General features: G+C 40.9%; 2 protein-coding genes across 3 annotated transcripts; both read left to right on the forward strand.

Annotated features, from left to right (window-relative positions):
* The first annotated feature begins 119 nt into the window (after nucleotides 1–119).
* Nucleotides 120–1,431, forward strand: LOC138981712 (BBSome-interacting protein 1-like). The gene is made up of 2 exons (XM_070354735.1): nucleotides 120–220; nucleotides 807–1,431. Exon 2 carries the CDS (start codon nucleotides 1,045–1,047, stop codon nucleotides 1,273–1,275), a length of 231 nt encoding a protein of 76 aa, XP_070210836.1. The 5' UTR covers nucleotides 120–220; nucleotides 807–1,044; the 3' UTR covers nucleotides 1,276–1,431.
* Nucleotides 1,432–4,317: 2,886 nt separating this feature from the next.
* LOC138981718 (phospholysine phosphohistidine inorganic pyrophosphate phosphatase-like) lies at nucleotides 4,318–23,676 on the forward strand. 2 transcript variants are annotated; one of them, XM_070354780.1, is made up of 8 exons: nucleotides 4,318–4,479; nucleotides 6,743–6,930; nucleotides 7,990–8,143; nucleotides 8,485–8,548; nucleotides 8,772–8,864; nucleotides 10,100–10,191; nucleotides 10,848–10,934; nucleotides 23,133–23,676. In XM_070354780.1, exons 1-8 carry the CDS (start codon nucleotides 4,334–4,336, stop codon nucleotides 23,224–23,226), a joined length of 918 nt encoding a protein of 305 aa, XP_070210881.1. In that variant the 5' UTR covers nucleotides 4,318–4,333; the 3' UTR covers nucleotides 23,227–23,676. The 2 variants fall into 2 exon arrangements, with proteins under 2 accessions (XP_070210881.1, XP_070210882.1); XM_070354781.1 differs by lacking the exon at nucleotides 23,133–23,676 and having other exon boundaries at nucleotides 4,320–4,479; nucleotides 10,848–12,532.
* Nucleotides 23,677–24,731: the final 1,055 nt, after the last annotated feature.

Consider the following 24,731-nt stretch of genomic DNA (forward strand, 5'->3'; position numbering starts at 1 on the left):
AACGGCGACGAATTTGCGTACACTTACCCTTGGTTGCAACAGTTATTTCAGATTTATCCAGCGTCAAGTTAAAATAACTGCTTCAAAATGTTAGACGAAAAATGTTACGGAAGTAGCTGAGGACGACTATAGAGTTGCGTCCCTTGTAGTATTGTGCATTCTTCGAGACAGAGTAAACGGGGCTTGTACAAAATCGTATTCGAGAAATATTCTTATTTTTGTAAGTGTGTGTTGACTTACAGTCACTCCCTTTTGATTTATTGTTTTGTTCACGAAATTATGATGTTCTGCATAATATCCATTGTCTTGCAGAGTTGATGTACTATTGCATAGTATTCTGACTCTAATTGACTTGCAAATTTTTGCTTTGCACCTTGTCATGAACATTTAATGTTTTATAAACTACAATGTTTCATATAATGCGCTTATGTACATAAACTTATACTGTTTCACTAATTATGTATGTATGTAGTAGTAGTTATTATATGTAGTAGATTTAGTCCCTCTTTAGGGTGAGGGCCAGATGCAAAAAAGTATACCAATGCTTATTCTGTTACCCTCGTAAAATAAAGAATTGTCATTGTCATTGTCATTGTCATTGTCTCTCTCTCTCTCTAGCTCATGCTTGACGTTTGCGAGTTCGGTTTGTTGTAAAGCCTTTTTTCATCTTCACATGCACCAAATCCCGCATGTGCTCGACCTTGCATGTGTGTGTTTGTGTGTGCACGCGCGTGCATGTGTGTGTGTGTGTATATACTCAACCAAGAAATAATTTATTTCAATCTCATGCATGGTTTTCTTTTCAGCATCAAGCCATTGATCCAACAGTTCTGATGAAGAAGAAAGAATTATCCGTGCAAAAGCAGCATCAGAAGTGTGAATAAGTTCACTTCACCAGTCAATCTGAGACTTTATTTTTTACTTCAAAACAAACCCGATTTCCTTTATTTGCATAGTGCAGATTCAGCTTCATCTTACTCTTTCACATTTCCAACCTGAAGAAAACAACAGAAATTCCCAAACCCACTCAGCATAATCCACACAATGTCTGGCGGTGACAGCGGCAACGTTCAGCTGCAGGAGGTTCTGCCCAAGCAAGGCCAAGTGTATCAGGAGGATATGCCCACAGTGGTACTGTGCAAGCCTAAACTGATGCCTCTCAAGTCAGTGACACTGGAGAAGATGGAGAAGATGCAGAAGGAGGCCATGGAAGAAGTGAAGCAACAGGAACTAAAAGAACTGGGGCAGGACGCTGAGATGTTCAAAGGATATTGAATTAGGAATGGTGGTGATGAATGTCTTGAGTTGAGAGAAGCATGCATGCAAGACCGAGAGAGTAATTTTAAAGTTGCAGTGGTTGATTTATTTTTTAAAGCTATTCTTTATTTATTGATTGATTGATTGAAAATAAAAGGTGTGCCTAGTTTTGAAGATGCTGAAGCTTTTATTGTATGTATGTGTGACTCATCAGAAAAAAAAGTTTGTAGGAATTTAGTGAGATGTTCTTTTTCTTTCCTGTTGTTGGTTGTGTGCACTTAAGTATTTTGATCTAATTTCCTATTATTCTCTCTCTCTCTCTCTTAGTCTCTCAATGTGTGTATGTGTGTACTCACGTTCAAGTGTGTGTATGAGCATTAGTGTGTGTGTGTGATGCTCATACAGTGTGTATGTGTGTACTCACGTTCAAGTGTGTGTATGAGCATTAGTGTGTGTGTGTGTGTGTTTAGTCAAGCAGTATGTAAGAAATGTTAAGTCCTTTGTACTGGAAACTTGCATTCTCCCAGTAAGGTCATATATTGTACTACGTTGCAAGCCCCTGGAGCAATTTTTTGATTAGTGCTTTTGTGAACAAGAAACAATTGACAAGTGGCTCTATCCCATCTCCCCCCTTCCCCGTCGCGATATAACCTTCGTGGTTGAAAACGACGTTAAACACCAAATAAAGAAAGAAAGAAAGTGTGTGTGTGTGTGTGTGTGTGTGTGTGTGTGTGTGTGTGTGTGTGTGTGTGTGTGTTTTGCCTGCAAGTTTTTGAGGTAGTATGTGCATGAGGTTTGCAAGAACTTCAATTTTAAATGAAATAAAGCAGCCTTGATTTAGTTTAACATTTTACTTTATGTGAGTGGCATGGGTGAATGTTGCTTTTTTTCACATCACATCTGAGTGTGCACCTGTCTGTGTCACTGTTTGTGCACGAAGGAGAAAAGCGGAAGTTTGCAAACTTGAAAAGAAGATAAAGCAAATCTTCCTGTGTGTGTGTGATTCACCTGTGTAGAGTATCGTGACTCATCAGTCTATTCCATGCTATCAAAATCCTTGCAACAGAACCTGAAAGTGATCTGATGATGAATGATCCCCATAATCTGTCTTTATTCTTTTATTTTATTTCCATTGTTCTTTTTTTCCTTCTTTCTTTCTTTCTTTCTTTCATCAATAGGGAACAGATGGTTATTTTACATATTATGCATAAAATGTCCAAATGACAAGAAGTTTTTCACAAGTTGTACGTTTGTCACAGTTAAAAAAATTGTAACACCTCTCATTCATAAATTATGAACAAATGCTAAAAATAGTAATAGGTAATTAAATTTTCTTTACGGCGTTACAAAAGAAAAAAGGCAAAAAACCCCACCAACTGCACAGGTAACAAGAGAAAGAAACAAGTCGCGTAAGGCGAAATAACAACATTTAGTCAAGCTGTCAAACTCACAGAATGAAACTGAACGCACTGCATTTTTTTTACCAAGACCGCATACTCGTAGTTTCGTCAGTCCACCGCTCGTGGCAAAGGCAGTGAAATCGACAAGCCAGAATAGTGCTGTAATGGTCGCGCAGAGTAGGATAACACCCTTTACTGTATCTCTATTCTTTTTTAGCGTTTTGAGTTTGTTTTTAATCCAAACATATCATATCTATATGTTTTTGGAATCAGGGACCGACAAGGAATACGATGAAATTGTTTCTAAATCGATTTCGGACAATTAATTTTAAAGGCTGGCATATTCATAGCGTTCATTAATCAAGTCATATTGTTTACATATGCCAATAATGTTATAAAACTGTACCTAAGGGGATATAATAACGATTGGCTGTAGCTTTCGAACACAGAAAAAATTATTTCAGTATTGCAAAGTGGTGTTGATAGTGTCGAATGTAAACAGAACAGTCTCAAACGCCATCTTTGGTTTACGAAAAGTCACGAAGTGACGTCAACGGTCTAAAAATAGCCCAAGTCATGGAGAACTGTTGCTAAACAATGCAATAAAGAATTAATTATTTCTCGTAATTGGTAAGGACTTCAAACCTAAAACTTTGCAGGAAGCTTAATTTATACATCCCCGCAACGATGGGAAAAGCCCTGGAAGTAATTAAACTAATTAAATAGGACTATGTCAGCCTTTAATCATAATTTTCATATTTTTAATTTTCAGAGCTTCAATCAATCAATAGGTAATCCAAATATAACATATGTATATGTTTTTGGAATCAGAAACTGACGAAGAATAAGATGAAATTGTTTTTGGATCGTTTAAAAAAAAATTGTTTTAATGACAAGTTTCCGATTTTTAATGACCAAATTCATAAATTATTTTTTAAGCCACCAAGCTGAAATGCAATACCAAAGTCCGGCCTTCGTCGAAGATTGCTTTGCCAAAATGTCAATCAATTTGATTGAAAAATGAGGGTGTGACAGTGCCGCCTCAACTTTTACAAAAAGCCGGATATGACGTCATCAAAGACATTCGGAAAAAGAAATAAAAAAACGTCGGGGGATATCATTCCCAGGAACTCTCATATCAAATTTCATAAAGATCGGTCCAGTAGTTTGGTCTGAATCACTCTACACACACACACACAGAGACACACACACGTACACCACGACCCTCGTCTCGATTCCCCCTCTATGTTAAAACATTTAGTCAAAACTTGACTAAATGTAAAAAGCTTGCCAGAGTCAAAGGGGAGGAATTCATAACAAGAGACCTTAACTTGAACGTTCTGTGATAGTAGTAGTCCAGTGGACGATACCTTCCGCCTGTGATCAGTCCTTCAGTCTCTCTCCTGCTCTGTTCAGTGACTCTCTCTCTCTCTCTCTCTCTCTCTCTCTCTCTCTCTGTCTGTCTCCTTCTCTCAGCCACATGCCATTGATTCAGTGAGAAAATCTGTGTCTTTTACATGTTCTGGGCTGTAGTGTAGAAAGCATAAAAACATTCCCCATTATGATACAGCTATTACTATTTGGGAACAAATAAATAGTTTTAAAAGAAAAGTACTGAAACGGATCACATAATATAAGGGAGATTAGTCACGATTATAACTTGCAATGCTTATTGGATGGTCTCCCTGGAGTTGCCATCAGCAGTCATGGCTTTCAACCAAAAGCCAGTGCGTGCTGTTTTGCTCGACATTTCTGGTGTTCTGAAGAATTGTGTTGACGGAAAAGACGTTGCAATTAAAGGATCAGTTGATGCTGTCAACAGGTGATATTTTTCATTTGTTTGCTTGTTAGTTTGTACAAAGCCATACAGCGCTGACAATTGCATGCAGCATCATGAGCATGGCACAACAAGCAGTGCATGATACTAGCTGATACTGATAGCACACTTTTCCGCGCGACTCTTTTCATTTATCTTTAACCCCTAATGTGAATAGGTACGCTAAACATATTGAGTCAGATAGACACATATTTCGGTAATCTTGAACTTTAGCGTGTTAAATTCATAGCTCATAATTCAGAGGCATTTAAGTCTCCAAATTTGTAGAACCTGCACTAGTAATCATAACAAGTCATTTTAGATCCCTTTGTCTCTGCACTACAAGCCCTCGAATCCAGCAACACAGACCAGAGCTTGGAAAAGCTAAAGCACCAGATCAGCACCCTCGCCAGGAAGTCCACAGTCGTCCTTCAGTGGATACCAGCACACTGCGGAATCTCTGGTAACGAGAAGGCAGACGAGCTCGCCAAGAATGGCAGCAAGATGGAACAGCCAAACCACTGCCAGTCTTATCGAGAGGCAAAGACCCTCATAAAACACAGATGGAAAGAGAAATTTACCAACAAAACTTCTGGCTACAAGCCACACCAAGACCCCCTCCATCTCCTAAGCCGTGCTGAGCAGGCTATCATCTTCCGCCTCAGCACTGGACACTGCTGCCTCAAAGCACACCTAAGGAGGATAGGTGTAGCAGAGTCTGCCACATGTGACTGTGGAGAGGGATATCAGACTCCAGAACATGTTCTCCAAGCATGTCCCCTCCTCGACCAACTGCGGATCCAGACATGGCCTGACCAAACAGATCTGAGGACCAAAATGTGGGGAGCACTGGAGGACCTGGAAAGAACGTCCATGTTCATGGCATCCTCCAGATTCCGAGTCTGACACAACCGTCGTACGAAGAAGAAGAAGAAGAAGAAGATCCCTTTGAAGTTACGGAATGAACTCTGATGAACTGTACGAATGCATTTCATTTACATGGGTCAAAGAAGGAATTATCCGTGTGAGCGACCAAGGGAGACAACTCTTTCGTGTAAATGATGTCCCATGGTTGACAACGTACGCCATTTTCGGTGCATTTTCGTCGATTGAACAACCAAATTAATTAATTATGCTTAAGTTTGGAGTTCAATCCGTCAATTAATTTCACGACAAATGTTCTTTGGCTTGCTTACATGGACTTGTATCAAAAATAAGTCAAGAATGTCACTGGATTCTGAGCTATGAATTTAACACACTAAAGTTCAAGATTACCCATATTTCTGCAGTTTATCTGGTAAATGCGCTTCGAGTACACTCTGGTACAACACACCACAACAGTGTACAACATGCACAGCACAACGCACACCAAACTGCAAATAACACTGATTACAGACTAACAGACACACACACACACAAAGGACACAGACACAGACAAGTTTGCACTCACACATACACACACAGAGACACACGCACACACTGACACACAGACACACAAACAGACACAGAGACTCAGAGAAATTAACACACACATGCTTATGCATCAGTGAACACATACTGAAATACATGCACACATACACACACACACACACACACACACACACACACACACACACACACACACACACTCACACTCACTCACTCACTCACTCACTCACTCACTCACACACACACACACAAACACACACACACACACACACACACACACACACACATACATACATACATACATACATACATAAATACACATATGCAAACACATATATAGTACACACACTTACATGTGTACACACACATGCACGCACACACACAAATTAAGTTGATAACTGACCGTATGCTCCCTTTCGCTTCGTATCAGTTTGGAAAGTGAAACTCAAGTAGCATTAATTTCAAGTATGACCGACATTCAGTTGACATTTAAGCTCCAAAATGCTTTGACCAATCGACGAAAGGCGCTGACGTCATTGCATGAAAGGATTTCCCTACCTAGAATTCCAAATGGTTTTGGCGATTTTGAAGTTTTAGTTTGGGACAACGATGATATGGTGGGTTAATTGTATAAAGGGAAGCTGAGTGATCGACAAGAAGAAGAAGAAGTATAAAGGGAAGCAAGCGGTTAAAAACGTGCGTCGACAGAGCCAAAGAAGGGGGATAGAAACTTGTAGATCATTAACCTGTGCACCCAAAGTATATTTACTTATTTAGTAAAGCAAAATTGATTTTGTCTCAAGTTATATAATACGGGAACCTTTAAACGCACTGTTGGCAGGCTGAAAGCGTCAGGCATGCCAGTTCGATTCTGCACAAATGAGACGACAACGACTCGCAGTGCCCTGGTGAAGAAACTACAGGCCATAGGCTTCAAAGTTGAGGAAGATGAGGTGTTTCCCCCTGCCCCAGCCACTTGCCTCATACTGAAACAGCGAGGGTTGCGACCTCACCTGTTAATCCATCCAGGTGAGTTGAGCTTATTTTTTCTAAGTACTCCATATGGTCAAAGTATATGTTAAGGCTATTGCAAGGCTTAATTGGCACAGAGTGTTTGCCTGTCAAAGATCCTTGGGTATTGTCAAACTTTAGCGTTGTAAATTCAAAGCTCCCAATTCAGTGGCATTATTTTGATATCTTTTGGTCACTCTTGTCAAAGTAAAGAATAATTTAGTGACATTAATTGAAGGAACCCTTTGCTTTAAAATTGAGAATATAATTTGGTCATTTTGGGTATTAAGTCGAGAATATCGGCTGCCAAATATTTGTCTCCCTTTTCAGTAAACCCATGCTTTTCGCCGCCATATTTGTGTCCCTTTTTGTTCAAAATGGCTGTACCAATGTTTTCCTTCTAATCTAACCCTCATTAAAGGCTCAAAAGAGTTGTTTGCAAATGCAACGGTTGTGTCACAAAAATGCCACATATGTGTATTATACCTCTTGGCGAATAAAACAAGCGGAATTCAGTCCTCTGGCAAAAGATTCAAGATGTGTAAGCCAAAGTCTGAGTGTAGATGGTATAGGTAGTGGAGTCAGATTGGGTCAAGAATATCTGCCATCCCAAAATAAGGATGAAAGGATTAAGTGTTGGTAGCAACATGTAAGTGTTTTTCTTGCTTTATTGCAACATCTATTCGAGCAGTAGTGCATTAATTGTAAATGTTTCTAATTTCTTCCTTCTCTTCTTTTTTCTAAAATGGATTTTTGATATATTATATGTGTGTATTTATGGGTACTTGTGTGTTCTGTTTGTACAATTGTTTGTGTGTCTGTGTCTGCATGTTCGTTTCTCTGTTTCTTCCTATTTGATCTCTTTGTGTTTAGTCTACATAGGTGCCTTTAGTTATTTGTGTTAATCTAGGTTATGAACTTTATGAGAATATGTGTACCTTTATCTTATGAGTAAAACTAGTAGTCAACAAAATGTTACCAGTTTTATGTAAGGCAGCAAACTCCTGCAACATACTGCTCTCTTCTTCTCATGAGTTGTGTCCCTTAGACTGACTCTTTGCCTTTGAATTCCGACAGCATTGGAACCAGACTTCAAGGGGATGGAACAGAAAGATCCTAACTGTGTTGTGATTGGTGACGCTCAGGAAAGCTTCTCCTACCAGAACATGAATGCAGCATTCCAGACGCTCATCGCACTAGACAAACCTGTGCTCATCTCCATGGGACAGGGGTAAGAAATGAATCTACTATAATACTGGTAAAGAAGTGACAATGTAGCACACAGAGAATGGGTCACACAGGATCCACAGGTACCATGCAGTCACACTGCTAGGATTTGAAGTCAGGCTGATGTCTAAATTCATTAGTTCGGTAATAATTGCAGGAAAAACAATAAGTATATGTATTCATAGATTTTTGTTACTTGAAGCGGACCTTTACAGCTATATATCCACAAACCAATAGACTGTATGTCAAATTGTTTGTTATTGATAGCATTTCTAACCAATGGTTGTTGTTAACTGGTTTTCATTGTTTGTTTGAGATTTAAATTATTGTTTGTTTGGTCTTCAGGAAATATTACAGTGAGGACAACAAGCTGGTATTAGACGTTGGTGCCTACAAAGCTGCTCTGGAGGTAAGGTGCAATGATGCCTGCATGGACAAGAATAAAAGATATGCAGATATGTGAGTGTGTATAGGCATCTAGATGTTACTTTGATATACATTTGTGCATGAGTTTTACACAGGTTTTTTGATTTGTAACTTGTCCACATACTTATCTGGTATACATGAACAAATAGTGCTCCTAATGTAACCTTCACCTGGCCCTCAAACTACAGAATGGTTTTTCATTGCAGTATGCCTGTGGGATACAAGCAGAAGTGGTGGGCAAACCGTCCCAGGCATTCTTCCTTTCTGTGCTCAGTAGTATGAATGCCAAACCAGAGGAGGTGAGTGAAACATTGGATTAGACAAATTTCAGAGAGAACTCTGTTAGTTTTTAATGGTTGTGCAATAGTTGCTTTCCCTTGTTTTTTCCCCCCCTTTCTTTTCCATAGACACACTGAGGCAAGCCGCACAACGGGCAGTAAGTAAGTACTGAGGCAAGGTACACGTGACATTCAAGGCTTGCCTCAGTTGACAGTTTGGACTGTTCTTTCTTGGTCTTGAAAGTAGGTGCAATCGAAGGACAGTTATAGGCATTACACAACTTAAGTGTGTGCAGGCAGTTTGACAGATTCGGTGCAAACTATAGAGTAAATTTAAAATGGGATTTTATTTGGTTTAAGTGAAGGATAATGCACTACATTTATTCATTAATCTAGATAGATTAAAGGCACAGTAAGCCTCCCGTAAACCATCACAGATACTGTTAGGCTTTTACACACAGTACAAACACCCTTTCATTTAAACAGTCACCGCTTGAGAACATCCTAGGTGCCCTCTGTAAAGAGCGAGCAATTTTCAAAGAATTTATTTTTGTGTGGTTTATCTTACCCCTGAGCCATCGTGAACCCGTGTGATCCAGTTTCCCTTTTTCACAATGTTGTCGTCAGTTTGTAATTCGCTGTGAGCTTATCTGCAATAGCACGTTATTATGTACCTCTGACTATGCACGAAACAAACGGCTGTGGTTCACAAGAACTCTAGCGATGGCTTTTGACTGTTCAGAGGAACTGGCGATGCCTATAAACCGTCGTCTGCTACGAGAACCACGACCTTGCGTGACCCTGCTTCTGGGCTTTTCTTTTTTCAATTTGTCAAAACTTCGAATTGTACTGATCTTGTCTTGATGAAAAAAGAATTCTTTTATGATTTAAGAATGTTTGTGTAACAAGCTGTCAATTTATTATTTAGATTTTAAAAGTTAGGTCTAGCGCCAAAACACACCACGGTCCGATTGTGTGAGGAGACAATCCGCAAAATTAATTCTTTGAAAATTGCTCGCTCTTTACGTAGGGCACCTAGGATGTTCCCGTTCGGTGAGCGTTCAAATGAAAGGGTGTTTGTACTGTGTGTAAAAGCCTGACAGTATCTGTGATGGTTTACGGCAGGCTTACTGTGCCTTAAAGTTATTTACTTACAACAAGAGGCACAGCTACTTCAAATGTTTTAAATGAAAAGTTGAGACATGTTCACACTAATTATTGTTATGTTAAAAATGATTCTGGACTGCCTGTTTCAGACTGTGATGGTAGGTGATGACATTGAGAGTGACGTGGGAGGAGCTCAGAAGTGCGGTATGCGAGGGGTACTGGTCAGGACTGGAAAATACAGGTAAGAACCGGATCTTTGTGTGCAAGGTCTTTGTTGAAAATGCATGTAATGGTTTATTAGTGAAAGTAAGAATGTCCACTTCTTTAACATTATGTTACCATGGAAATAAGTTTTGTTTTATGAATGCGTGTGGACTAACGTTACATGAAGCTATTTAAGTTTTCAAGAGTTAACAAGGATCTTGGTAAAGTTATGAAGACTTGTAATAATTATGTTGCATGAGGGGAAAGTTAAGACTTTCTGTTAGTTTTGCTTGAACAAAATGCTTTTCTTGATGAATTAGTGTTCACACACGCATACATGCACCCATGTACACACACACACACACACACACACACAGACACACACACACACACACACACACACACACACACACACACACATACACACACACAGACACACACACACAAACACACACATACATACATACACACACACACACACACACAAACACACACACACACACACACACACACACACACACACACACACACACACACCAGATAGAATAGATGTATTGTGTGAAAAGGAATAGCATGAAATATCATTAGCATCATCTCATCCCTACCCTCTTGGTAATCATCCATTACTCATTTTCACCACACAGAAACAAAGAGGATGCCTAGAAACTGGGTGGGTTTTTTGTTTGTTTGCAGACCATCTGATGAACAGCACCCTAAGGTTAAGCCGGACAGTATTGTGGACAACCTCGCCCAGGCAGTGGATATCTTGTTAAAAACAAAGTAAACCAAGAGGAAAACACATGTATTATAGACTTTATTTATTCAGACAAAATGAGAGTGTGATGTGTTAGAATTCCTACATGTACCATTGCATTGCTTAGTGTTGTTTTCTTTCCTCTCACCATGTGTTCTCAAATTCCCCCCGCGGGTTAGGGGGAAGAATTTACCCGATGCTCCCCAGCATGTCATAAGAGGCGACTAACGGATTCTGTTTCTCCTTTTACCCTTGTTAAGTGTTTCTTGTATAGAATATAGTCAATTTTTGTAAAGATTTTTAGTCAAGCAGCATGTAAGAAATGTTAAGTCCTTTGTACTGGAAACTTGCATTCTCCCAGTAAGGTAATATATTGTACTACGTTGCAAGCCCCTGGAGCAAATTTTTGATTAGTGCTTTTGTGAACAAGAAATAATTGACAAGTGGCTCTATCCCCTCTCCCCCCTTTCCCCGTCGCGATATAACCTTTGTGGTTGAAAACGACGTTAAACACCAAATAAAGAAAAGATGTGTTCTCAAATGCTGAAAAAAAAGTAAAGTGGAAACCTCTTTTTAAGACATCCAACATTTTGAGACAATCAGGTTGAAGAGAGATGCAGTTTTAAAGTGCAGGTACATTGACATATTATCTTATCTACGCATTGCTTTAAATCCGGAAAGAACAGTTCATTACAGTACCGGTAAAATGTTCAGGTGTTGTGAATATTGTATGATATTATTGAAAGAATTATGTAAATATACGTTCATTTGTCAATACTGAGCCTCTAGTGCATATTAATTTTATCATAAAGTCGAAGCAAAAATGTGTGTTAATCATAAATACTATTTTGGTGGAAAAAAAGAGAAAAAGCTTATTTCAATGAAGATGTTTGTAACATTATTTCAAAGTAATGTCCCTTTTTTATCATAATGATCTAGAATCAGGTGAATGAAGTATGAGTTTTTAAAGAGGCAGAATAAATTTACTTGCCATTTGCTCATTAGATGACATTCATTTTTTTGATAAAAGACATACGTTTGTAGGTATTCATTATATATGTGCGTGTGTGTGTGTGCTTGCGTGTGTATGTGCGTGCATGTGTGAGGACACAAATGTATTTATTAGTGAAGTTTGCATGAGAGAGACAAGAATGCGCATGCATTGATATGTGCAGTGGATGCACTCGTGCTTACAGCATGAATCTGCGCAGTTGTGCATTCATTCATTTTTATAGGCCGTAAACGTGATGATTGTTACAAGCGATTCGCAAAGACAGATGTCAGTTTGATAGCGACATTCCGCTGATTACAAACAGTAAACCAAATTCCGATCAAAGCCGAAAACTGCTGCTCGAAAGACTGTTCAAAGATCTTGCAAGGGACGTAACTGCCGGAAGGGAGGCGATAATACGACCAGGGGCATCTGATCTCCCCTGAGCTGTTGAAATTAGTAATCATTGCGTTTTATGGCACATCGAATCTGGTAATAAATAACGCGGCTAGGGGGCTTTAACTGCAGAAACTGCCTGTTCCCTCCCTGTCCATTCAGGGAAAACTGTGTGCGTGTTCCTTTTACATGATGCAGAGAAGTGCTCTGACCAATGGTTATGTCAGAGTGATTATCTTTCCTTTGTTTCGACTTGTTTGCTTCGTGTTTGTGTGTGTGTGTGTGATGTGTGTGTGTGTGTGTGTGTGTGTGTGTGTGTGTGTGTGTGTGTGTCAGTGTGTGTGTCAGTGTGTGTGTGTGTGTATTCATTTTCATGTGTCTGTTTTTCCACCAGTGAGTTTTCCTCCGTCGTGTCTGTCTGTTTTTCCACCAGTGAGTTTTCCTCCGTCGTGTCTGTCTGCATGCCTCCCTTACTTTTTGTGTCGTTTTTGTGTGTGCTTTCTTTCTGTCTAACGTGCCATCTTTATTTCTTGTTCTTTGTGCCGCAGAGTTAACTGTCTGTCTGCCTGTCTGTTTTCCGCTCTCTCTCTCTCTCTCTCTCTCTCTCTCTCTCTCTCTCTCTCTCTCTCTCTCTCTCTCTCTCTCTCTCTTATCACTCTTTCTCAAAGTATCCCTTCTATCTCTGTCTGTCTGTCTCTTTGTTTTCACCTTCACCCGTCAGTGTGTCTGTCTGCACGCATGCGCCTTTCAATCCGCTTGCATTTAGCATTTTGTATTCCTAACGTGCAAAAAGACAATTTGGTCTTGATAATTCTCTGTGCTTCTGATCTCAATGCAGTCACGACTCTTTGCAAATGCTATGCGGCGAGAGACTACAAAGTCAAAGTCATAAATTAATTAACTGTCCGGTTCGAATTTTGTAGATTTTGGCAGTGCCCTGATGAAGAAACCACAGGCCATATTCTTCTAAGTTCAGAGAGATGGGGTGTTTCGGGGGATTTTAAAAGAAACAAGTCGCGTGAAGCGATATAAAAACATTTAGTCAGTAGTTTAGTTATCAAACTTTAAAGATCAGTACCAGAAGCCAGTCATAACCGAGACCTCCTTCAGATTGTCTCGGCTAACCAAAGGCCGAGACGGGTCACGCTCGTCTCCGCGAAGCATGCGACCGTAGTACATGTACTTATGTACTTACTGAACCTATTTTCTTTCATTCTGAGCACATTTGTAGAGTAAACATAATATATCTATATATTTTTGAATTCAGGAGAAGATGAAGAATACAATGCAATAATTTTTTAATCTGTTTCAGCAAATTCGGTTTTAATGACAACTTTAATGAGCAAACTAATTAACTAATTTTTAAGTTTCCAAGCTGAAATGCAATCCCATAGTCTGGACGTCATCGAATTATGCTTGACGAAAATTTCAATAAATTTGGTAAAAAAACAAGAAATTCCTCCGAGGTAGGAAAAACACCCCGGCCCGTCCTTACCATTCTCACTGCCACCAACTGAGAAGGTTATTTCCCTTTGACCATTAATATGTCCCTCTATAAGTCCTTGTAGAATCTTAATCCACCAATAACTCCCTAACCGTGTGTTTGACTGGTCCCAATTTTTGTAAGGACCGTCTCAGGAATGTATAGAACCTGTTCACCAAGTTTGGTGACGATCGGTCCGTTCATTCTTGAGATCTATATGCGAACACAAACAAACAAACAAACAAACACATCGACCGAATCCTATACACACCCCTATACCGGGGGTGTAATAAGGACGTGACAGTGCGGCCTCAACTTTCACTAAACGCCGGATATGACGTTATCACAGATATTTATCGAAAAAAAGAAAAAAACGTCTGGGGATATCATACCCAGGAACTCATGTTAAGTTTCATGAAGATCGATCCAGTAGTTTTCTCTGAATCGCTCTACACGCACACACATACACACACACGTACACCACGACTGGGCTGACGGCGATGAGCAGAATTTCTTGTCCACTTCATTAATCCAGCTGCCAATACTTGGGTCCCCAGAAGTACTATAATATACCCGTACGTGCTTTTACGTTTCTTATTTGTTTGTCGTTAGTATCAGTCTCTGTGATGATTCATTGTCTTCGATAAAGGTCGCAACGATAATATGAATGCCATTGTCCTTTTCAACGATAAATAACAGGCTCAGTGCGCTTCACTGAAATTAGGAATACACCGGACGTAAAAATTCAACGTTTGACATATATAAAGGTCAGGCAAATTATACAAAACGCTGTTGATATTTCGTGTGACCAGGTTCGTTTGTTCAAAAACAAAAACAACAATAACCCCCCCCCAATACACACACACACACACACACACACACCATGTGCACACACACCGTGCACACACACACACACACACCGGATACAGCCTGATATTAATTTGGCGAAGTCGAATTAAAGCTTTTTTGTTTTTCATTATTCTTAGCCATAGGGTGATCATTGTTCAGGTGAGCTTTGAATAAAAATACCGTATAACTGAACCAAACAGTTGTTTAACCAACCAAACAAGAAGCTGTTCAGAGGCTTACATTTTGTATCATGAAATTCGCTTGTTGGCTGACTTTAATTCATATGTCGAATGACACTCTTGACACCCTTTTCATACCCCCAGCGATGTGTTCACCGCGTTAAGTTTTGAAACGTGTAATGTATTTTGTTTGTTTGTATGTTGGTCGGTTGGTTTATTTGTTGGTTGGTTGGTGCTTTTGTAATCGTTCAGGTGTGGTGTACCTAACCAATAGCTGACGTAGCCTACTGCAACCAGTAATCGCAGTAGCAAAACATCTTGAACCTAAAATGATACGCCATGGCGTTTGATGGCACAGGTCAGAAATGAAAATAGCTGAACTTGTAACACATGACGTGAGAAAAGTTGATTTTCGTCTAGTTTATCATCTCATCGTTTTATTGTGGAGACCCCCCACTGGGAGGAGAATTGATTTGCCAATGGTTGGCTGGTTGTGTAATTGTAGATTGCTGAATAGAGTCCTCGGGAGCACGCGAAGTCGGGAAAGGTGAAGCTGAGCGGGAAGCATGGGAAGTCAAAGTTCCTCAGGGAGAAGAGGTTGCTCTACCGTGAGTTCAGCAACAGAGAGGGAGCTTTCAAACAGGTTGTCGTGCCTCGCGAGTTTCGTGAGGGTGTCATGGCAACGGCACACGACTCAATTCTTGGAGGTCATCTTGGCACCAAGAAGACCACGGACCGTGTGTGGCGCCACTTCTATTGGCCAGGCATCTGTACGGATATCCGACGGTTCTGTGCGTCATGCGACAAGTGCCAGAAAGTGGTTGCCAAAGGAAGGGTGAGGAAGGTCCCCTTAGAAAAGATGCCGCTCATCGACGAACCCTTTCGTCGGGTGGCAGTTGACATCATCGGGCCCATCTTGCCTGCGTCTGAGGACGGAAACAGATACATCTTGACCATGGTGGACTACGCCACTCGATACCCAGAGGCGATCCCTCTGAAATCGATCGAAGCTACGCGAGTAGCTGAAGCACTGGTTACCATGTGGTCCCGGCTGGGAATTCCACTGATCAGAAGTTCTCACCGACAGAGGCACTCAGTTCACGGGAGGAGTGATGGCGGAGGCAGCACGACTGCTATCGCTTGAGCAGCATTTCACCACTCCTTACCATGCTCAGTGCAACGGACTGGTGGAAAGGTTCAATGGTACCTTGAAAACCATGCTGAGGAAACTAGCTCAAGAGAAACCACGCACGTGGGACAGGTACATCCCAGCACTGCTTTTCGCATACCGCGAGGTTCCTCAGGAGAGCTTGGGTTTTTCCCCATTTGAGTTGTTGTACGGCAGACAGGTACGCGGTCCCATGGCTATCCTGCATCAGGCTTGGACGGACGAAGAAGCTGACGAGGAGGTGCAAACGACAGCGACCTACATTGTAGAACTCAGGAACAGGATTGAAGAGACCTGCAAACTGGCTCAAGAAAACCTGGGAAGAGCAGCACAGCGTTACGCGCGAGGATTCGACCGCAAGGCACGGCCGCGCAGCTTCAAGATTGGAGAACGAGTGTTGCTACTTCTACCTGTCAAACACAACAAGCTACAACTGCAGTGGCAAGGACCTTTTGAGGTGACAGCGAAGGTGGGCCAGAACGACTACCGGATCGTGATGAACGGGAAACCACGCCTGTACCACGCCAACCTGCTGCGCGCCTACGTGGAAAGGACTGCCTATGGGGAGAAGGACAAAGACAAGAAGAACAAAGACAAGAAGAACAAGAAATTCCTTCGAGGTAGGAAAAACACCCCCGTTGGTCAAAGGGAAATAACCATTCTCACTGCACCCATTCTCACTGCCACCAACTGAGAAGGTTATTTCCCTTTGACATGAATATTTTTCTCTATAAGTCCTTGTAGAATCTTAATCCACCAATAACTCCCTGACCGTGTGTTTGACTGGTCCCATTTTTTGTAAGGACCGTCTCAGGAATGTATAGAACCTGTTCACCAAGTTTGGCGACGATCGGTCCGTTCATTCTTGAGATCTATATGCGAACACAAACACATAAACAAACAAACAAACAAACACATCGACCGAAACCTATACACACCCCTATACCGGGGGTGTAACAAAGACAAGAAGACAGAGAAGGTTGCAGTCATCAGGGATGAAACGAGGGGTTGTTCGTTCCAGAGGACGACCTTTCTGTCTGGAAACAGACCATCAACCTCTGCAAGACCTTCAGGTTGCAAGGTTGGCGAACGCCAGACTTATGCGCTGGGCGTTGATTCTCCAACCGTACCAATTCACGGTACGCGTCATTCCGGGCGCCAACAATGTTGGAGCTGATTTTCTCTCTCGGGCTGTAGAGGAGAACATGACTGAGAGCGAAACCGAGGTTTCGTCTTGAAGAGGGGATGTGTGTCACGATTTAGTGACATGGTTAGAGAAAGTCACTTTTTTGGGTGCCTTGTCGAATTGCGACAGAAAGCGCCTGTGCGTGAGTCTGGGCTACGACAGATTTTTGCTAACCATGCATAAGCCGAGCACGGGAATTTTGTAGTGCACGGATTTCACGGGGTTGATTTTTGCTGTCGAGGCAGAATTGTCGATAACTGAACTGGGGTAGTGACAAGGTGAGTCACGTGATTTTTGTCAAGGTTGTCTGTCTGAGACATTTAAAGGTCCAGACCATGCTGTTTTAGCGTCAAAAACGCTTCGAATCGTGTTCCTGCGCGACCGAACACTTCCCGATGTTTGCAGTTAGTTAGAAAACCACTTTCTTACCGTCTTCAACAATGTTTGGTTTACCCTTCGGAATCTTGTAAGGCCGTAATCCGACGAATTTTGTGACCGAAGCGACGGATTTCTTCTCCAAAACGACCCGCCATTGTGCCGCGTGATCTTCGCGAGACTGGCTTATGAATAAATTATCCGTGACGTCACACAGTGTGAAGATGCCGTTTACCAACATGGCAACAAGCGTGACTGCAGACGAAATTGAACCGTACATGTTCGAACTACCAGTTTCTCTCCTCGAATCAAGCATGAAAGATGAGGAGCGGAGGCCACTTCCAGCAGTAGTGAAAAGACAGTGACGATGAAAATTGCGACTCTGTTTGTCTCAGCGATCAAAGGTAAACACGCCCGCTCTCTGTGCTGAACTTATCGTCTGCTTTCGAGTCTGTGCTATTTTTTCACTCTCGCCTTGTCAACGCACTCGCGAATAAGTGGGATATTGTTTAAGTGTTCATGCATTGCATTCACGAGTAAAAGAACAACAGCTCATCGCAGTTTTAACTGTTCTTGATTATTTCAGAGACTGGTGTCAGAGTGGCCACTGTACCTGTTGTATTGTGTGGGAGGGGCAGATTTGAGAGAGAGAGGAAGCTAGCCTGAGGTACATTGTAGAATGAAAACTTGCAGGGGAGCAAGAATGCATCACCAGCCACGAAGGTGTACATACAACTTTTTTTGAGGTGCCTATATTTGTTTGATTTTTAAATGTATGTATTTGTTGTTGTTTTTAAAGGCTATCAAGAAAACTGTTGTCATTTAAATGTGACACTCAGTCAAATATAGTTTCACACACACACAAGATTAACTCACTTGCATGCCCACAGAAGAAGTTTGCTCTTCACATTGTTCTGTTGTTGTTGTTTTTATAATGTAATCATTGTAACATCAACACTCAGTAATAACCAATATTACAACACAATCACTTTTTCATCAGAACTCACTCACATACTACATGTATTAAACCCTGGTTTATGGACACTTGCATTTGTACTTTGCATGGGAAAGCAGCCTGAATTTCAGGTGAACTTTAATAAAAGAAGATTTATATGTATGTTGCTCTAGATGCATGTTTTAATAAATAATAATGACATTCAGGAAAGTAAAAGGACTGTTGAAGTTTGCTGTTGTAAAATGTCTGATGATTAGGGTTTTGTTGCACATTTAGTGAATTGACTGTACCAATTGCTGTTATTATTTACACCCAATCAGTGCATCCACATGATATTATGTAGCTTAAATTAAAGAAAATGTTTTGATGTGTTCAGAACATACTGACAAGTTGCACACTCACTGACTTTCCGAAAGAACAGGAAAGTTCTTCCTGCCTGTCTGGTCGCTGCCATCAGAGACCTCTTTCTGTCACAGAGCTACACAGGCTTCAAATGTATGTAAGATAAATAAAAGGTACATTACAACTCTCAACTGCGGGGTGTGTGTGTGTGTGGGGGGGGGGGGGGGGATGTGCATAACCATTGCATACTTAAGGTCGGCTTAAACTGCAAACAGAAATGTGGAGCTTGCGTAACAATTCTTGCTTTGTCAGATTTGGAGATAGGCAGCCTCAGTCTATATAGTTGGTCGCCAGTTGGGGCGTCCTGCTTGGTGACAACTTGAGCTTTGTCAACTGGTCTAGCTGTAGCAGTCAAAGTCTGGGCACTGTTGCATTGTAGTCTTGCTGTGTATGCAGAGCTTTGTTGTAGCTGCCATAGGCCAGTGTTGCCATAGGCCAGTGTTAGGATCACCACCCCCTCAAACAGCTCGTTCAGTTAACCTGATGCCTGTTTTAGACAGAAAAAAAAGTTACCACAATCAGCAGAACTTTCACTGGAGAATGGGCATAATTCTTTCATACTTTTCTTTCTCATAGCTTTTTTTGGTTTTTATAATCTCTTCATTACACTAAATAACATCCATCTTAAGACCTATTTTGAGCCTTAATTTAAGTTGACTAGTAATGATATTAATCATAATGTATTTATTTTTATAATGTACAAACTAGAGTATGTATGTGGATATGTGTGTGATGGTGCTGGTATGGATATGTGTGGTTTGGGTTATGTGTGTACTGATGTGTACATTTTATGTGTTTTGTATGTTTTGCGAGTGCGATTTTATGTGATGTTATTCTGTACACCAGCCAAAACAAAATGTCTGGTATATTAGATAATAAACGCACCTTTAAATTTATTAGCGACTACACCCCGTCACCCTCCAGTCCCCCTCCCCCCCATTACACCCTACACTTTTAACATTGTATAAAAAATCATGTCCCAATATAGGTCCCTAGTTACCTGGGAGGACGTTAAGCTCCATAATCAACATCAACAACGTATTGAATTGAATTGAAAAGCTGGGGTTAGGAGGTCTAACTTCTTGAATTAAAGTGTTTTTTTCTCAGGTGCATGTAGTTTTTTATTTGCTTGAAATCATGGTGTATTCTGGTTGTAAGAGAAGAGTCAATTTCCTTGTAAGCCTGCAAAATTAAGATTTGTCATTTTTGAAGTACACAAGTTTTTGTAAGAGTCCAAAATAGTCCAGGATAAGGAGGAAAAACATAGGGTGGGTCAGGAAATCTGAAACATTGCATAGTTTTGTTTTGCCTATGTAGACACAAAAAGTACTTAGAGCACTTCCCCCCCCCCCCCCCCCCCCAAGAGAGCATAGCTTAGTTTTAATTATTTTAATGCCACTGTTAGCAAGAGGAGTACTACAGACAGCAATCAAACAGTGGATTTTTTCTGTAGACATTGTTATTTCTGTTTAGGTGTTTCAGTAGTTTTCTATGCGGATAAATCATGCTGCATGATCACTAGAAACAATCCAGCTCTGTAGCATGCAAGTTTTTTAAAGTTTTTTTACCATGTTACTCTGAGATAAAAAAATAAAACTAAATTAAAAAAACACAGAGATAAAGTTGAACTGGCAGTTTGACTGAAGCAGTGGTAATAACACAGAGTTGTGCTCTTCCTACAATCAATGTTTTGATGTGGATGATGATGTCCGAACATGTACTTGGTTGTATTATTTTGCTAGACTATTTGTTTCTGTTAGATATATCTGCTCACATGATTGTTGTTCATAATTTGACATTACATTTACTGCTGATCAAAATGTATTGTTGGAATAGGTCTGCTTAATATTCTGACTGCAGTTTTGTAATAAAATCAAATAACACAGATGTTTTAAGTATCAAAGTGCTTTTCACACACACACACACACACACACACACACACACACACACACACACACACACACACACACACACACACACACACTCACACACTATGAGTATGACTGCAAACATGAATTTGTACTTGTATTAATTATAATTACTGTATTACAGAACCTGATCTGAAAAAAAGGACAACAGCAAATTATTCATGCAAGCTTGCTGTATTAACGATTTCTTTATCCATTTAATACAACACTGAATTAAAAGATAACAACGTGTGTGTGTTTGTGTGAATGTCTATGTGTATATGGACGGACACTGATTAAACCTGAGACTCATCGATTACCCAGGTGAGTGTAAAAGAGGGAGAGAGAGAGGGAACTTTAAGGTGGGTGCATGGGGACGGACATGTAGTAACAGATATATGTTTTAATCTGTAATCTTAACACATGTGCTTAAAATTAGGAACAGATGCCATTCCACTACAAATACTGTCAGTCTGACAAAAACGCCCAGTGACACTGAACCCCTATCCCTTACAGAACACATTCAGTATACATGTACTCACTTCCTTTCGTCTGCGTTTAGTGAAAGCAGATCGTTCTGATGACATTGGTATCCGGTTTCTGACCTCCTGTGAGTGGTCAACAATTGTCGGAACTGGAACTGCGTCAGGCAACAGCTGTTTTGTGTGTGCCAGGTTTTCTTGCCGGCTTAACTGCGTTCACATTGGAAGAAAGTGTCGCGAAACACAGCACATCGTGTTGGCCGTTTCCAGTTAATCAGTCTTGCTGTGCAGAAGTTGTAAGCCCATCGGAAAAAGGTGACAACTGATGCCTGAACCTTTTTTCTATACTTCATAGCTATCAGCAGCCGTGCGCATTCCTTCGGCGTGTTGTTGATGCTCGATGTAGGCAAACGCCCACTTGAGCCTAAGCTGTACACGAAATGACGTCACAGCCGGTTCTCGTCTACTGGCGGCCATTTCGAAGTCTCGTTTAGCAGACGAATTTGGCGGAACGTTTTTAATTAAATCACAATGATAAAGCTACGAATCGGTGAATTTCTTTACATTTTTGGAATCTTTAGGTGCATTTCTCTAACCTTCAGTCATCGGTTAGTGGTTCTAATAACCTTTAAAACAGCGTGGTCTGGTCCTTTAACTTGACACTCGAACACTCTGCGCTGGGGAGAACGGTCGTGTCTTATATTTCCTGCGAGCTTTGATGGATTTCATCGTTTTGATTTCTGCATTGATTTCAACGCGCCGCTCTGCATGTACAGGAGGGGCTCCAGGCATCTTGAACACAAGGCCAGTACTGTAACTGCCCTTGATACGGATCGATCCAAGGGGGGGCAATCTCAGTCATCTCAAAGAGGGAAATCCAAACGCTATCCGCCTTGTTCGATTTTATGGGCTTGGACGATAGAGAAAAATAAGAAAAGCAAACACTGGAGTATACCTGGACGAAATTGCTATCAAGAACGCAGAATTGATTTTTTCTGAGGTTTTTTTTGGCCGTAAGCGCCATGTTTATCGGAGCAGGAAACTCTTCCAGAGTGAGGCCCCTTTGTTGATGCATGTCAACATCAGATGTGCGAGACGCGATAAACATGGCGCTTACGGCAAAAAAAAAACATCAGAAAAAATCAATTCTGCGTTCTTGATAGCAATTTCGTCCAGGTATACTCCAGTGTTTGCTTTTCTTATTTTTCTCTATCGTCCAAGCCCATAAAATCGAACAAGGCGGATAGCGTTTGGATTTCCCTCTTTGAGATGACTGAGATTGCCCCCCCTTGGATCGATCCGTATCAAGGGCAGTTACAGTACTGGCCTTGTGTTCAAGATGGGGCTCCAGGAAACTTCAGTTGAGACCACCTTCTCTCTTTTCACATGCGGTCTGACGTCGACGGGTCGTCAATTTCTCTTCGCCGTGCGGGGATGGTTCTTCACCGCATAAAGTATTCGGCAAGAGGGTGAATGGGGTATCGCTGTTGACGAACAGAGGCCATTCAAAGGAGGAAGCGGTTTTTGCTTCCATGAGAGTGCTACACTCATAGGCTTTTTGAGGTAATAAATCATTATTTAACGCTGTTGACGAGCCTGTGTTTGTGGAATGAAATACTCTGTTGTTCTTTCCAGGTTAGCGCATAATTAGCTCTTTGTGACGCTAAAATATTAATCTGTATATGGTTTTTGCAGATATGGAGAGAGGGAAAGAAATGGCTGATTTGTTGTTGTAAATGTTCGTTTGTGCAGGCCCACGTGCTCGATGAGATATGTAAAGATGACATGTTTAAAGGTGGAGGTTGTTGGGTAGCTTGACATGTTTAGTGCACCGGTGCTTTTTGATTGCAGCCTTTCTTCATTTCTATCTACTGTTGCTGGCTGTTCTGCTGCCTGTCTGCGGGACGCTGTTATTTGCGGACGCTGTTATTTGCGGACGCTGTAACCGGACCATCAGACGTAACCAGCTAACCGGTTAACCAGCGACTGAGTGCGGCGCCTGATGTCTCGACTTTTCCCTGCTTTGTAACCACGCCAGACGGCACTACATTCTACGGAGCAGTTGTGGAGACTATGAACTAATTACAGGCCGTCCACTCAGTGGCAAAACAAAGCTAAGTGCACCATGTCTTTGCACCCTGTTTACCACCGTTGTCATCTTTTATATTTGTGATTATATTCGAGTGGTGACAACGTGGGGTGTGTGACACCTGCATTAACCAGCACTTTAGGCAGATCAGCTATATTTCCTAGCTATACACGGGATCAGCGTGTTACTATAATTTTCTATATTCTAACTGGCATTTTGCCAGTGACCACTTATATTTACGTTTTGAACGTAAAAGAACATTTTGGGAGTGAAGTCTCGAGGGAGGTGGCGAGTTATTACATAAACAGGCGTCTGGAACTTATACTTTTGTTGTTTCTATTTAATTGTATGACTGCGAGAGTGGATCGTGGTGTGGTTAGTTAGTTAGAAGTAACTAATCTTTTTATAATCACCTTGTGTGATATATTGAAACGTGACACGTACAAAGTGGGAATCTTTCGTAGGTACCACCTAAGTCAATCTGCTAAATTAATCCAGAAACAAGTCGCGTAAAGCAAAAATATTGCTTTGGGTCAAGCTGTGGAATTCACAGAATTAAACTGAATGACTTGTGCTGCATGTTTGTTTCACCCAGACTAGTAGGCCGAGAAAGCGCTGGCAAGCCGAAGACCAAGACGGGTCACGTTCGTCGCCTCGAAGCATGCAAACGTAGTACCTAACTAATCTATTTTCTTTAATGGTGAGCACATTTGTAGATTAAATATACCATATCTATATATTTTTGGAATCATAATTTGATGAGGAATACAATGTCATGTTTTATCTGTTTGTGAAAACTCGATTTTTATGACAACATTAATGAGCAAACTAATCAAATAATGTTTAAACTTCCGAGCTGAAATACAATCTCATAGATTGCTTGACAAAAATGTCAATCCCTTTGATTAAAAATGCGGGCGTAACAGTGCCGCCTAAACTTTCACTAAGAGCCGGATATGACGTCATGAAAGACATTTATCAAATGAAAAACGAAAATAACACGTCTGGGGATATCATGTTGAAGAATGTGTGTGTACAGTTTCATGACGATCTGCTCAGTATTTTTGGGGGAATCGCTCTACACACACACACACACACACATACACATACACCACAACCCTTGATCTGACTCCCAGTTTATGTGAAAACATTTAGTCAAAACTTGATAAAAGCAAAACGCAGCTCTGCGCGGAATGCAGACAGGCGGTTGAATACATTGGTATGAGGCTTTGACAAGTGGATCAATTAAGTTTCCCTCTTTGTATCGGGGAGTACCCATCGGACAACCTTTTTAGCTTTTTAAAGGAGATCTAGATTTTTAACAAGATTCGAAGTAACAAGTAACTATTTTTGTTCTCAAG

Source organism: Littorina saxatilis, linkage group LG12 (assembly GCF_037325665.1).
Source record: "Littorina saxatilis isolate snail1 linkage group LG12, US_GU_Lsax_2.0, whole genome shotgun sequence".
Lineage (NCBI taxonomy): Eukaryota > Metazoa > Mollusca > Gastropoda > Littorinimorpha > Littorinidae > Littorina > Littorina saxatilis.

Coding starts and splice junctions, on each gene's coding strand:
- LOC138981712 (XM_070354735.1), top strand. CDS start 1,045: ATGTCTGGCGGTGACAGCGGCAACGTTCAGCTGCAGGAGGTTCTGCCC.
- LOC138981718 (XM_070354780.1), top strand. CDS start 4,334: ATGGTCTCCCTGGAGTTGCCATCAGCAGTCATGGCTTTCAACCAAAAG. Junction 4,480..6,742: donor TCAGTTGATGCTGTCAACAG/GTGATATTTTTC, acceptor CACTGTTGGCAG/GCTGAAAGCGTCAGGCATGC. Junction 8,865..10,099: donor TGAATGCCAAACCAGAGGAG/GTGAGTGAAACA, acceptor TGCCTGTTTCAG/ACTGTGATGGTAGGTGATGA.